We start from the raw sequence: 14763 nt of genomic DNA on the forward strand, positions 1-14763 counted from the left end.
AAAGGGAGAGAGGGAGGAAGACATGCAGAAAAACCGTCACAGGTCAAATTCAATCCCTGCACCTTCTGCGTCAAGGAATAAACCCTCCTCTACATACATGCACCCGCACTACCAACTGAGCTAACCAGCCACAAGGAAATGGGATTTTCATCTGAAAAATGACAAAATGGTAAACAGTTAATCCATTATCAAGACAGTCGACTATTCATTTCCTGTAGATCAGCTAATTGATGAATTGACTATCGATGTTCTTACTCTAAATAGCACATTATAGATAAAAGCACATCTTACAACGTGAGTTTTCAGTGTGTCTTTAAACATGTGATGCTGCTGTCTTCAGATGGAGAGAGAGACTGTTCCAGAGACTGGGTCCAAAACTACAGATGGCAGCTTTCACCACAGGTCTCTGTCACAATTTTGGATCCAGCAAGCAGCTGAGAGTCTGTGGATGTGACAGCTCAACGAAAGACACGTCCTGGCAGTATATACTGTAGGCCTAAATCAAAGTCAGTGGAGCCAATGAGGGACACATCCTGGTAGTATATACTGTAGGCCTATATCAATGTCAGTGGAGCATACATGAGAAGATTTATGGGCAAACACCGGGAGTTTAAGAAACTTTCCCAAAACTGACTGGAAGCAAGTGTGTAGGGTCTTGACATGATGTGAACGCTTTTTTCGGCGCAACGTTACTTTTCCCAGGGACAGATTTGACAGCAACACTGCCTTCTCAGCTGCGCGCTCACAAGCTCCACACGGTACGTGACAGAGGCTGTTAGCAGAGTAATCATGGCAAGCGAGAAGCAGCCAACACTAACTTTTGAGAGCGTTTTAAGCTTTGTGGCTTTTTGCTGGACGGCGCTCTGAGCGGAGAGCTACGCGACACATGCCACTACATCGCTGAGGAATGGCGGTTAAATCGCCTGTCCTACAAACAGAGCATGCCAGGCAGACACAAAGCTGACAACCTCACAGATCAATGCCGTGGAGATGGACTCATATATAGGCTACACTTTTTACTAAAGCTGCAGTATATGAAATCAGATGTATTACCTACCACCATTTAGTTGTTTTGTGTTATTTAAGATATTTATAAAATATCTGGTCATGCCAGACTTAATTATTCCACTCATTTTTTAAACAATGCAATTATCCGTTTCAGCCACCAGGGGGGCAGCTCCCCCCTGCCCCCCAGCAAACTCATGGGTCAGACCCATATGGTAGTGAAGGAGGGCAGAGACTGAGAGCTACATGGACAAATAGGCACCAAACAAGCCACTTTGACATTTTGCTGTTTCATGAATACAAAAGTTGGTTGACCCCCCCCCCTCTGGACTGAAAAATGTTGGGTGACCCCAACAAAGAATAAAAAGACATAACCCTCCCCTATTTTCCTCCGGTGGTCCATTCCATAAATACCAAACGGTCCCTAAACTACAAGATTTGCTGAACATTGTGTCAAATTGGTCGTTATTACTGTGACTTATAACGTTTCAGGTGTTAATAGTGTCAAAAAACATTCGCTGACGTTGTTGTTCCGTACGTGACTCAGAGATTGTCGGCTAATGAAATTAGCAGGGGGGGGGGGGGTTTGCATGGCACTGTATCCATCACATTCTCATTAGTGGCTGAGCCCCCCCTAAAGGTTTGAGCCTAGAATCGCCCCTGCTGTAGGCTTATCTGGGCGAGCTGAGAGTTATGCCCTGTAGTATAGAAAAGCTAAAAACAGAAGCATAATGATAATTCAGCTTTGCTTTCTTTGTGATTGGGATTAAAACTGTGCAGTTTCTCTGTCATGGTGTGTTTACTTTATTTTGTCCACCGCCTGTGCAAAATCCTGAGTGTAAAGACTAAAACTTTCTCTTCCACTAGAATTGCTAAATGAGTTTATGGTGGACGTAAAAACAGCATATTGTCACTCCACATCATCATCAGTTTGACTTCATCCAATGAAGGTGTCTGTATGAACCATGCATTAGACGGAGATAATCCATGAGAGAATAGGTCACGTGAACGCCAAATAAAATCATTGTGAAGCTCACTTTAAAAATCAATGAGGCGCGTGAGATAGGCTATGGAAAACACAATTTGCAACACTTTGTGGGTGATGAAACAACAGCCGTTAAATGAGTCCCCCAGACCCCCACACCCTCCCGCGTGCCTGCGCAGGGAATATATGTATGGAAAAGATCATGGGAAGCTTTCACACCCTTCTCATTGGCTCAGAAGTCAGAGAGATCCCCGTCATATAAAGAGAGAGTGTCTGATCTAGCAGCCCTTTTCCCGCTGGCAAGCGTTTTGGAACACACTTGGACTTCGCCTCACGGGAAAACACCTTTTACGCACAGTGCGCTTGGAGACTTTTGGAGAGGGTAGTGCAGACGAGCGCAGCCGGGGATCACATTTTCGAAGGAAAAGAGTTATACAGCCAACAGGTTGGTATATTTCATGTTAGATGTGAAACGCGACGGATGGTAATGCGTCTTTGTTTGAGGAAAAAAGTTATTCAGATTCGCCTTTGCTCATTTAATTTAAGGATTGGCTTCAGCAACGACTTAAAGTGATTTTAATTGGAAAGAAATACCAGAATGGATGACAGAAATCTCAATAGCGCTCGTGCAAATCGGTTATAGGAGATTTAAGGATTGCTTTTATCTCACTGTGTTTGCGCATTGATTTCACATTTAATTAAAGTTCACTTTGGAAATGCTTGGCCCATCATTTAAAGTCTGAATTGCGAAAGAAAGAAATGTTCGCTTCTTGAATGCCACTTAAATATTTACTCTTCATTCTTGTCCTGAATTGCTGCATGGTTCAAGAGATATTTTTCAACTGAGGTGTAAAGACAGTCTTAAGGGGAATAATATGTAGCAAACCTCAACACAATGATGATTGATTTTGTCTGTTTGTTATCACTGAATGTGCTTTCTCCTCTTCATGCATCACTTCTCTGTTAACAGAGATACCGTGAGCTGAGTGGGCATGTGGCTATTGGAGAAGCTCCGTAGCTCTGTGGAGAGCAGTGGGACACACTCTCATTCCCCGCAGACAGTCGAGGCCATTCCTGTCTCTGTTTATGCCAACGTCTTAACTCCAGAAAAGATCCCTGATTTCTTCATCCCCCCCAAACTTATTTGCTGCCCACCAGAAGAGTCTCTTACCCCAGAACCACAGCACTGCTCCACATTACGGCCCTCTGTGTCTGACCATGCCATCTGCAGCCAGAGCCCAAGAGCTCGGAGCAGCAAGAACCCCTGCAGCCCTCATCTCTTTTCCCGCCTGGGGGGAGATGCACGCAATCTCCAGAAGTCAGCCAACCGTCACATCATCCAAATAGAGAGTGCTGATGAGCCAGGTGCCGGATCTGTGGACAGGGTCAGTGTCAACACTAATGCTGACCCCCAGTCACAGACTGCCATGTCTCTGCCGTACGTCCCCAAGGCTCAGACCTCTTATGGCTTCTCTACCCTGGTGGAGTCTCCTCATACCCGCCGCAAGGAGAGCCTGTTCCACAGCGACCCCAGCAGCCCTCTCACCTCCCCAAACTCCCAGAGACGCTCCCAGGGGGGGACTCTTCTAGCCCCAGCTGACCCCAACCCCTACCGCTATTTCAGCGGTGGGGAGAGCGACACCTGCTCCTCGGCAGAGTCCTCCCCCTTCACCTCCCCTCTCCTGTCCCGCTCTGCCTCCCTCATACGCTCCATCACCCAGCAGACACAAGCCAAGGTGAGGACCGTTTCTGCGGCTACGTTTACACGACAACGGTCTCGCTAGAAACGGAAACGTTTTTCATTTACCTTTCAAAAAAAGTTATGCGTTTAGACACCATTGTTTTGAATGGACTGCCGAGGTCCACCTTCACTGGGAGGTTTACTGTAGTCCGAGGGGTAGGTGGGAATGAGATTGCACCGCTGTAGCGTCTCCGCTTAAAATCGGAGTTAGTGTCTGGCTCTGGCTCCACAGAGACCAGTTTTGTTTACTGGAGTTGTGTATTGAAAAGTTTTCCTTTTGTCTTGTAAACGAACGGCCAGAACGCAAAGATACTTTTGGTATTATGTGAAGAACGTTGCCAGTGTAAACAGCCTCTGTAAGTGTAAGTGTGTGTGTGTGTATACGGATTGGCTGCTACAAAGCTATGAATGAAACTGTTACAAAAGTGTTTTCCTTGTTCAATTCGCCATGAGGCGTCTTTCTGTATGTTTACCAGTTGCTTTTTCTCTCTCCCTCCCTCAAGGTGTCACGTGCCAAGCGCTCCCTGGCGCGCCACAGTTCTCTCTCCACGGATGATTGCAGCTCAGCAGACAACAGTCCCAACATGCAGCGTCGCCGCATGCGCTGCCCTCCCTCTCCCGCCTTCCGTGGATGTAAAAGCGGTAGCTCGAAGAGCGCAGCGTCGAACCTCCTGCAGCGCGAGCACACCGTCAACCTCCACAAGGGGGGGACACTGAAGCTGAGCACCCACTACGACCCAGAGGCAGCTCTGCTCAGGGTGCGCATACTCGCAGCCGAGGCCCTTTATGACAGGCAGACGGACATTAAAAGCATCAACTGCTGTGTGGCACTCTACCTAAACCCTGGCAAGCAGCAGAAACAGAGGAGCACCATCATCAAGAATAGCAGGAATCCGGTATTCAACGAAGACTTTTTTTTTGACTCGCTGCCAAAGGCACAGGTAAAGAGTCTGGCCCTGAAGATAAAGGTAGTGAACAAAGGAACCAGTCTGAGGAGAGACGTGCTTCTAGGAGAAAGAGAAGTGCTGCTCAGCGAGCTGCTCTCAGGCCTCTAGGGAGCCCCTGTCAAGACTTCGGCTGAAACAAGGAGCCGGCCCTTTTCTTCTTTCTTTTGGCTACCTTTTCTATCCCACTGCACATATCTGATAAATACTGGGCATGTGAAAGCATGCTGATGACACGGGAGTTGTATCTTGCACACTGTTTTATGTACATCAATGGACAAAAGAACTGAAGCCTCTGTAGAAATAAAAGTCCCACTTTATCAAGTTGTCATCACTTGCTTTTTTTTTTTTTTTCAAAGGTCTGTCCAGGTTAAACAAGTGAAACCAGCATTATTTACAGACTTAGCAGTATATTAGCAACGTGAACCGTGGAGCTGTTGTCCTTGTTTGTGTATTTCTCATGAATTATTTAGCTACAAAAAGTGTTTGCCTTCTTCCATGAGCTTTGTAATGTGGCTCAATATCATCTCAGCTGTGATGCAGTGGTGATCTTGCTAAAGTTGGAGCTGTGGTTTTTGTAATAATGTAGTAATATTACATGTGGGATTTTGCACGTTCTTGTGGAAACTAATAATGCTTCTGTGAAAGAATTTATATTTGAGAATTAGATTTGAATTGCCAGTTCATGTAATGTTAATATGACTGTTGCTACGTGAAATGCTTTTAAACTTGTGAATAAAAAAAAGCTAAACTCTCACTGATGTCTTTTTTTTTTACCCTGCAGCTTTGTCTCAGTGATTTTGTCCTAATAATTCCGCAGCATCCAGCACAAGCCCTAAGAAATGATTATAAAAGCTTTCCATTTTTGCAAACAAGTATGAGGCTGGGTCCTCTGAGACAGACACAGACTGGGTCTCATTTGTGAGACTATTAATCCTGAATCTCTGCACGCAATATTGTTTCTCTGTGCATGCAAGCTCCCTGTTTAATTTTAAAAACCTGTTCAGTTCTCCAGTTAGGTTCGAAGAAGCGGCAATCTCCGGTGTTGTAAAATGAACCCAATGCAGAAGTGCCAAAAACTGCAGTTCACCGAGTGCCTACTAAAGGCTGGTTACAAAACGGAGTCAATCGCCATAGACCGTCATGTTAAAATGACCAACTTTACAGCAAAATAAAACATGTTTACAGCCTGGTACAAAAACAGTTTGGTCTCTATAGCTAAACTCACCCTGTATGACAACTGGTGGGTGAGTTTTTTTTATAACTCACACTTTTAAATTATATTAAAGGGGTGATAGAATGCAAAACCGAGTTTACCTTGTCATAGTTGAATAACGACAGTTCGGTGGGTAAAATAGGCATACATAGAACCTCAAAGTCCCATTGACACCTCATTCCTCTGCAAATCTCACAATTTCAAACTGCCGCTGAAAACGGGCGAATCTCAACAAAGCCAGTAGTTGACGTCAACCCAGGTGGCTGTACCTTATTTGGCTCTAGTCTGTACCTTTGTCACGTCCCAAAATTTACAAACAAACCACTGGTCTTAGACACTTTATACATTGTTCATCTGCTATTTCATTACTAAATAACCTTCTGAGACTTTTTTATGCGAGAAATCAACTATGTAGAGCTCAAATATGGGCTGTTTTACGAAAATTGATGGCTAATTGCAAATTTGGTTTGACTGTGTCAGAGTTCAGATGCTCCACAGTCTGACGTGACAGCCGGCGGGTGCCTGCCGGGGTCCCTGGCTTGCCGCCCGGCCTGTCCACCTTCACAGACCCCGCTGTGAGCTGGCTGGAGCTTAGGAGACTCGCGGACAAGTGGCGTTTATTTCCCTGATCATATCCATTATAAGATTAACTGGAACCTGTGGTTTTTCAAAGTTATAATGCTCCACAAGAGATTGCTGAGCTCACTGACTCGCTGTCTCCCCTTCTGATCAGTGCTGCTGTATATAGGAGAAAGCAGAGAGGGGAGGGGCTGCTCCTCAGTCACAGGACAGAAGAAAGAAGTGACTGTTTTGGCAGACACAAAAGAGAAATACCTTTGTGTGCTCGCCGGACAATACTGGCGTCTTTTCTACAGAAAGTCGCCAGATTTGTCGCTAGTCGCTTTTTTGAAAAAAAAAGTCGCTATGGGGGTCTGATAAATCACTAAATCTAGCAACAAAGTCGCTAAGTTGGCAACACTGGAGCCTCTGCAGCTTCGCTCAGCTCGTTGTAAAGAGGGGTGGGGCTGTGTGTGTGTGTGTGTGTGTGTGTGTGTGTGTGTGTGTGTGTGTGTGTGTGTGTGTGTGTGTGTGTGTGTGTGTCGCTCGTTGTAAACCAACCAATCAGCGCACAGCTCATCTAAATATTCATGAGCATACCATATAAGGGAGAAAACCTCTCGTTTCAATCCAGGGCTATTTCACAGGGTTGCATTAGAACAGCACCCGGGCCACTTTCAGCCCAACCAATGTTACATACCCTATTAGGAGACCTTAAGGAACAGTGTGAAATACCCTATATAATCATTCTATCACCCCTTTAAGACTTAAAGTTCTGTATCTGTAAGCTTCATTCGGCCTGTTTCAGCTCTATCCACGCTCCACCTCTTTGCCCATTTTTGAATTAGCCGCCCACTTTGAGCTTGATTTTTGGCTCTTCAGAAACCTATTGGTGACGTCACGGAGACTACGTCCATATTTTATACAATCTATAGGTTCAAATAGTTATTAAAGATGGCAGGAGGAAGAATATGCCTCCTCAAACAAATGTTTGCACACATTTTCCTGCTAGATATAATGTATCTCTCTTTACAGTGAGGCTATAATCTTAATCTATAGCTTCAATGCTTGGGTTGATAAATGGAAATGAATTTGTGCTGATGGAGAAATATTAAAACATACCCTGAAGTCCACACTAATACAGCTGTCAGGCATGCAGGGGTGGTCCCACTGAGCAACAGTTAGCCAAGTGTAGATCTTATGCCTCCTCTACTGGTCAAACATCAGAATCACACCTCATAATACCCTGGGAAAAAGCATCAAAGTAATGTTTCCTCAACTTAGAACTGACTGGTGACCTGCACCGGGTGTCTCCTGCCTTCTGTCCATACACACTGGGACAGGCACTTCTATTACCCTGAAACAGAAAGAAAATTACATCTCATTAGAAAATGTAAACACTCTGAGAACACTCTCAGGTTTATACCCCTGGGTAATCTGCAGCCAGCTCCATTTGCTTATAAAGTACTGAGATAAGTCACAACAAGTACCCATGTGGGACACATTCATCTTCGAGCTTCAAGAATATTTATTTCCCACATACTTGAAAGCAACTAAAACTGAAAAAAAATGAAGTTGTTATCTTTGCCTCTGTAGACTTGGTGAGGCAAATTGAAAAGTGATTGCCTAATAATCCCTGAATTAAGCAAAACAAGTCTGCCTATAATCATAACTAGAATTAGAAATGGGGTTCTACATGAAATCAAAATGTGCTGCCTAAGTTGAACAGTTTTGTTTATTTCACATGAAATATTTCTGTCTTTTCCGTTTGTCTCTGGGCTCTTCTTAGTAATTTGAAGTGCAAGGCTCAGGTGGAAAAGTGCACCAATCCAGATCGAGCAATATTTTTTAATCAAAATCTGATAGCAGTTGGTGGGTTATATCTTAGAAACCAAAATAACAGGGACTCTAAAAACCTAAGCAGTAGTACTTATTAGATACATCGAGCTTGTTACTGTGATACTTTATTATACCAGAACTTTAGCAGTCAGGGCAGCTCTCTTTGTGATATCGACAGAAGTGATGGAGGGATTTTGTCAAAGTTAAACTTGAGATGCCACCCAGGCACTTTCACATTCATGCTAAGTGGCGATTAAAATCTGCTTTTTGACAAAGAAATGTATGCATTTAATATCACACATGCCAGCGAGGTCATACTTCTGACACAGTTTGATGTGTACTGAATTTGATTTCTAAATGACCACTGTTACATTCTTTTAAGTTTTAGTTTAATTTGTATTGCGAATAAATACCGTATATTCTATAAAAAGAACATTACACCAATTGTAGATTTTGGTTTCCATCTTTTAGTTTAAGAAAGAACTAAAGAAAATACCATCCTGATTTCAATGCCGTCGGCAAACAGAGTTGTCATGTCAGTAAACCCCCCCAGAAGTGAACTTTGATGAATTTATAAAATATTTGAATCCTACTTCACTGCTCAACTCTCATCAACAGCTGCAATATACTGCATGCCATGCCGCATTTAAAGTAGATGGATGATTTTTCATACTGTGGAGGATTTCAGAAGGAAAAGTCAATATCCACAGGCACAGGTAAAGAGTCTAGCCCTGAAGATAAAGGTAGTGAACAAAGGAACCAGTCTGAGGAGAGACGTGCTTCTAGGAGAAAGAGAAGTGCTGCTCAGCGAGCTGCTCTCAGGCCTCTAGGGAGCCCCTGTCAAGACTTCGGCTGAAACAAGGAGCCGGCCCTTTTCTTCTTTCTTCTGGCTACCTTTTCTATCCCACTGCACAGATCTGATAAATACTGGGCATGTGAAAACATCTTGCACACATCTTGCACACTGTTTTATGTACATCAATGGACAATAAAACTGAAGCCTCTGTAGAAATAAAAGTCCCACTTTATCAAGTTGTCATCACTTGCTTTTTTTTTCTTCCAAAGGTCTGTCCAGGTTAAACAAGTGAAACCAGCGTCATTTAAATGCTCAGCAGTATATTAGCAACGTGAACCGTGGAGCTGTTGTCCTTGTTTGTGTGTTTGTGAAAAGTCAATATCCATATTTCACTGAATGTAAGGTCCTGCTGTCCATGCACAGCATTGTGCATGTCAATATTCAAGTCAATATTCTGGCCACTGGCTTTGCAACAATAGGATAGAGTAACGTGATCTCCTCATATAGGTTTCAGCTTAATCATTTCGACATATACTTTGTGTTTTTTTTAAAAAAAAATCTTTTTCAGCTTTTTAATATCAGGGTTCTTAAGATATGATTATCTGGGTGCTATGAGAATTGCATAGTACCATACCAAAACTAATAACTCCCTAATGCAAGAAACACATTGTGGAAACAAATCACCTAAAAATGCTGTGTTGTCTTCCTTACATTTAAACAGAACAGTAAATCCACCAAAGAAAATATCAAACAATATTAACAGTAGACCTACTGTTTCAGTGGTGCATGGTTCAGCCACCTTGTTATTCACTACCCTATTAATGTGACATGAGAAGCTGTTGGGAGCAGATGATGTTTGCTCACAATGCAGGAGGCCTCACTGTCATCTGACTGTGTTGGTTGTTTTAGCTTTCCTCTTTTAGCATTTATAATTTTAGTATAGTGGGCGTTGCAAAATGCATAGGAAACACAGACTTTTCTGGTAATTTGTGAATAAACGGTAAACTATAAAATGAGTATACAAATAAGTGTCTGCCTTTGACATCATGGGGGAATACCATGGGGTAAAAACACCTTTGTTTTGTGTGAGACTTCAGTACCTCATCTCTGTCTGCAACGCTGTACGTTTCACAGCTTGTTCAATTAAATAGTTAATGTGTTTTCTATCATTTGCCATTACAAAAATAATCAAATGCATATTTTGATATGACACATATAAAGCCATTAAAAATATTATAATGTAAAAACAAATAGATATTTATGTAATAACCATAGGTAATGGTAGGATTGTAGGCTACTACGAATATGACTTGCAGAGATGTCCACAGGATTTCCCCCTCGACCAAATGTCTATTTTAATCGTGTAACTGACGGTTTTTACGTATCCATAGTGATGAGAATCAGTTTACCATTAAATGGAGTACTTTCTGGGGGTGTATTTGATTTGTGAGCCGGGCATCAGGTGGCTCTCTTGTCTATCTGGTGGTGGTGCTTTTTTTTTTTGGTCGGAACAACCATAACAAACGAACCCATCAGCTGTTAGGTCATTTAAGTCACATGCATCATGGGAAATGTATTTCTTTATAATGTAAAAAGCCTTCTGCTCTAGGAAGAAGGAATTCCATCAAAACTACGTCCCCCACAGTGCCTTGCTGCAATCTTAAACATAGACCTGTCAAACAACACAAACGCCATCTTGACAGCACCCTCAAAATGGCAGAAAGATGTGAGCTAGTAACCGAGTCCAAACTAAGATACCTGCTCCCTGCTATTTAAAAAAACAGACTCGTCAGTTTTTCCATAAACGAGTGGTTATGGGGTTGGTGCCCTACGCGGCAGCACACAGCCTGTAAAATGGATATACCGACGGCGGTTTTCAACGCGGCCAGAGATGGTAAGCTGAAACTTATCCAGAAGTTGCTGAGCAACAAAACTCCTGAGGAGCTGGAGGCTTTAGCCGAGGGAGAAAACACAGGGAGGCACCCCACTGTTGATAGCTTCTCGATACGGACATTTAGAGGTTGTAGACTACCTCCTTGAACATTGTAAAGCAAATGTTGAACTCGGGGGGGCGGTTAACTTTGACGGCGAGACCATTGAGGGGGCTCCGCCGCTGTGGGCAGCTTCGGCAGCCGGTCACCTCCCTGTGGTTAAGACACTACTGAAACACGGTGCCTCAGTGAACAACGCAACACTAACTAACTCAACGCCGCTCCGAGCTGCCTGCTTTGACGGTCACCTGGAGATCGTCCGCTACCTGGTGGAGCACAGAGCCGACATGGAGGTAGCCAACCGCCACGGCCACACCTGCCTCATGATCTCCTGTTACAAGGGCCACAAGGAGATAGCCAAGTTCCTCCTGGACCGTGGTGCTGATGTCAACCGCAAGAGCGTAAAAGGAAACACCGCCCTCCATGACTGTGCGGAGTCAGGGAGTCTGGACATCATGAAGATGCTGCTAAAGTGCAATGCTCGCATGGAGAGAGATGGATACGGAATGACCCCACTCCTCGCTGCAAGTGTAACAGGTCACACCAACATCGTAGAGTATCTCGCCCACCAGCCTCGCACCTCCAGAGAGGAACGCATCGATGCACTTGAACTCCTTGGGGCTACTTTTGTGGATAAAAAGCGGGATCTCTTGGGGGCTATGAGGTACTGGAGAAGGGCCATGGAGCTGAGGCAACCAGGGGACAAAGCTGGATTCCTGGCTAAGCCTCCGCCTGGCCCTCCTATCCCTGCCTATGGCTGTGCACAGGAGGTAAGCACCGCAGAGGAACTGGAAGCTTTGATCACAGACCCTGATGAAATGAGGATGCAGGCTTTGTTGGTTCGAGAGCGCATCCTAGGGCCATCCCACCCAGACACCTCTTATTACATCCGCTACAGGGGAGCTGTGTATGCTGACTCAGGCAACTTTGAACGCTGCATCAGCCTGTGGAAATATGCTTTAGACATGCAGCAGAGCAACCTGGACCCTCTCAGTCCCATGACAGCCTCCAGTTTCCTGTCCTTTGCAGAGCTTTTCTCTTTTGTTCTTCAAGACCGGGCCAAAGGCACCCTATCAACGCGCGTCACCTTTCATGATCTGATGACTGTGCTGGGGAAAAGTGTGAGGGAGGTAGAGAGAGCTGTGGCGCAGAGGGACAACCCTCCAGAGGCTCCTCAGTTCACCAAAGCTCTCTCCATCATCCTGCACCTCATCTTTCTACTGGAGAAGCTGGAGTGCAGCCCAGAGCAGGAGCACCAGAAGAAGCACACAGTGTACCGTCTGCTGAAGCTGAACCCTCGAGGTCGGAGTGGCTTCACTCCTCTCCACATGGCTGTAGACAAGGAGACCACGTCCGTTGGCCGCTACCCTGTCGGCCGCTTCCCCTCCCAGGCGGTGGCTGCGCTGCTCCTAGAGTGTGGCGCAGACGTCGATTCACGTGACAGTGAAAACAATACGCCTCTGCACATCGCTGCTAACAATGGCTGTCCAGAGATTATGGCACTACTTATGAAGGCTGGGGCTCACTTTGATGCCACAAATGCACAGAGGAAGACAGCCTACAAGCTGCTGGATGAGCAGAGCACCGGGCAGCCGGCCCTCTACCCACTGAACTATATCACCCTTCAGTGCCTGGCGGCGCGTGCAATTGAAAAGCACAGACTGCCCTACAGGGGACTCATTTCTGAGGAGATGGAGGCTTTCATTGAACTGCACTGACTTCCACTACTTTCCCCTGTTGAAGCTCCCCTGCACTACTCTTCCTGTTGTCCCCTGTACCTAACTATGACCTGCCACAAACTTACTTCTCTACGCTATTCTCTCGTCTTTGTCTCCTTTTGGCCTCTGCTTCGCTCCTGGCCCTACCAACCTTGTCAGACCAAACCATAGCAATAAACATCCGGCCTCTGGGCTAAAATCTCTGGCTGAGATCTAGTCAGTTATCGCTTGATTCTATCGTTAAGCCGCATAGACTTTGAAAGTGATTGTTGGTTTCTACTGATATTTAAAGCTGGGTGGAACTTTAACTTGATATAGGCTTTAATGCAGTTGCCCTCTTTTTGTCCCAGTAAAAAAGGAGACTTGCAGTACGATGGTGCTTGTGTTTGGTGGCTGGACTGTATGAAAGACAGGTTTTTAGTATTACCGATATTAAGCATCTGATCAGACTTGCCAGATGACATGCATGAAAATGAAGAGTGAATATGGTAGCTCACTTGTTGTTTTGAAAATTAATTCAGAAGGAAGTATTTGAACAAACTCAACCACCCAAACATGCTTGCTGGTAATTGTTTTTTTTTTTTTTTTTTTTTAAGCTGGTTCTCCTTGTTCACATATACCATCTGCTACGCTTCTTTGATATGGGAAGGTGTTTGAATTTACTGTGCCAAATGTCAGCCATGGAGCCATGTTTTGTTACAGACTGTAAACTGGTGGCAACATGAAAAGCAACTAACCTACCCTCTTAATTATAAGCAGAAGTAATAAACTAAAGTGGAGACACACATGAAGAAGATCAGGAACTCGAGTTGAGGATGATTGGTATCCCTTTGAGTAAAAAGAGCTGGTACCATTGTTTGGCTAACACTCCCCAGTCTCCACACAGACATTTATAACCTATGCAGTTTGTGATATTCCAATCAGAGGCAACATTTTTCAAGCAAAAATACACTACATACAACAGATTTTACACAGGAATACTATTCAGTTGCTTATTTTAACATGATAATGACTCAAACCAGGGGCTGCTTCGTTGACGACGAATTGGTATCTTCTGACTTCATGAACTACGAATGTCTACTTAAAATGTTTGCCTATGTCCAAATGAACAATTTCCAAACTAGAGCCTTAAGTGTGCCTACATCCCTCTACGTCTGGGTAATATCATCATCAACAACCATATTCAATTCACTCAGGAAAAGAAGCAGCTTCAGAACTAGGACACAATGTGATGATGACTGTGTATCTATGGAGAAAAGCCACACGTTAACTGTCCCAAGATCCTCGATTCTGTTTTTGGAGTGAATTTTTCCCTTTAATCTCAGATGCAGTTCACAGAAATAAAACTGTCCGTTCCTGCATCTTAGTCTTATTTTTAATAGTGTCTCTTTTGTTTTTCTTGTGTTATCATGAATGTTGTATTTGTCTGTGCTAAGCACCACCAAGTTGAATGCACACTGAGAGGTTCTGAATCCTAAATGGACAACGTACATTCAGGCTGTGAACTGTCGCTGCCTTTCTCTTTCTCAACTGATTCATTTTACTGATTGATAACTCAAGAACAAAAGAGCGTCGGAGATACTCAAATAAAATTCAGTATCACAAAATAATCTGTGTGTGTGCTTGCGTGTGTTGGTGATCTCAGTTTTGCTGTCTTTTCAACGTGGAAACTGTCCCTTGGAATGTTTTTTTTGAATGTTTTTGATTTTAGAACTAAGCTTATTATACTATGAAGTATCTAAAAATTGGAAATGACCCTCTTCTTTTGTGCTCCGGTTTGTCGCTAGTTCTTTAGCTTAATTGCGGTTGCTTACAATGGCAGCATTTGCATTAAGAGCATCATTATACATGTATAGATGGATTGAAATAGTTGCAGTAGCAGAACATAAAAGACCCTATACCATCCCATCAGAACAGCCCAATCTATAAAATTGGCTTATTTAGAGTTATTTTAGAGTGCATCCAAAGTG

At 44.0% G+C, this 14763-nt stretch overlaps 2 protein-coding genes across 2 annotated transcripts; both read left to right on the forward strand.

Annotated features, from left to right (window-relative positions):
• Positions 1-2973: 2973 nt before the first annotated feature.
• On the forward strand, positions 2974-5423 carry LOC144526437 (C2 calcium-dependent domain-containing protein 4C-like). Its single transcript, XM_078263916.1, has 2 exons — positions 2974-3726; positions 4235-5423. Exons 1-2 carry the CDS (start codon positions 2983-2985, stop codon positions 4784-4786), a joined length of 1296 nt encoding a protein of 431 aa, XP_078120042.1. The 5' UTR covers positions 2974-2982; the 3' UTR covers positions 4787-5423.
• Positions 5424-10763: 5340 nt separating this feature from the next.
• Positions 10764-14403, forward strand: fem1a (fem-1 homolog a). The gene is given in 2 exon segments (XM_078264082.1): positions 10764-11046; positions 11048-14403. Coding segments are annotated over 2 exon segments (1854 nt in total). The 5' UTR covers positions 10764-10938; the 3' UTR covers positions 12794-14403.
• The last annotated feature ends 360 nt before the right edge of the window (positions 14404-14763 follow it).

The sequence above is a fragment of the Sander vitreus genome, chromosome 12 (genome assembly GCF_031162955.1).
Source record: "Sander vitreus isolate 19-12246 chromosome 12, sanVit1, whole genome shotgun sequence".
NCBI lineage: Eukaryota > Metazoa > Chordata > Actinopteri > Perciformes > Percidae > Sander > Sander vitreus.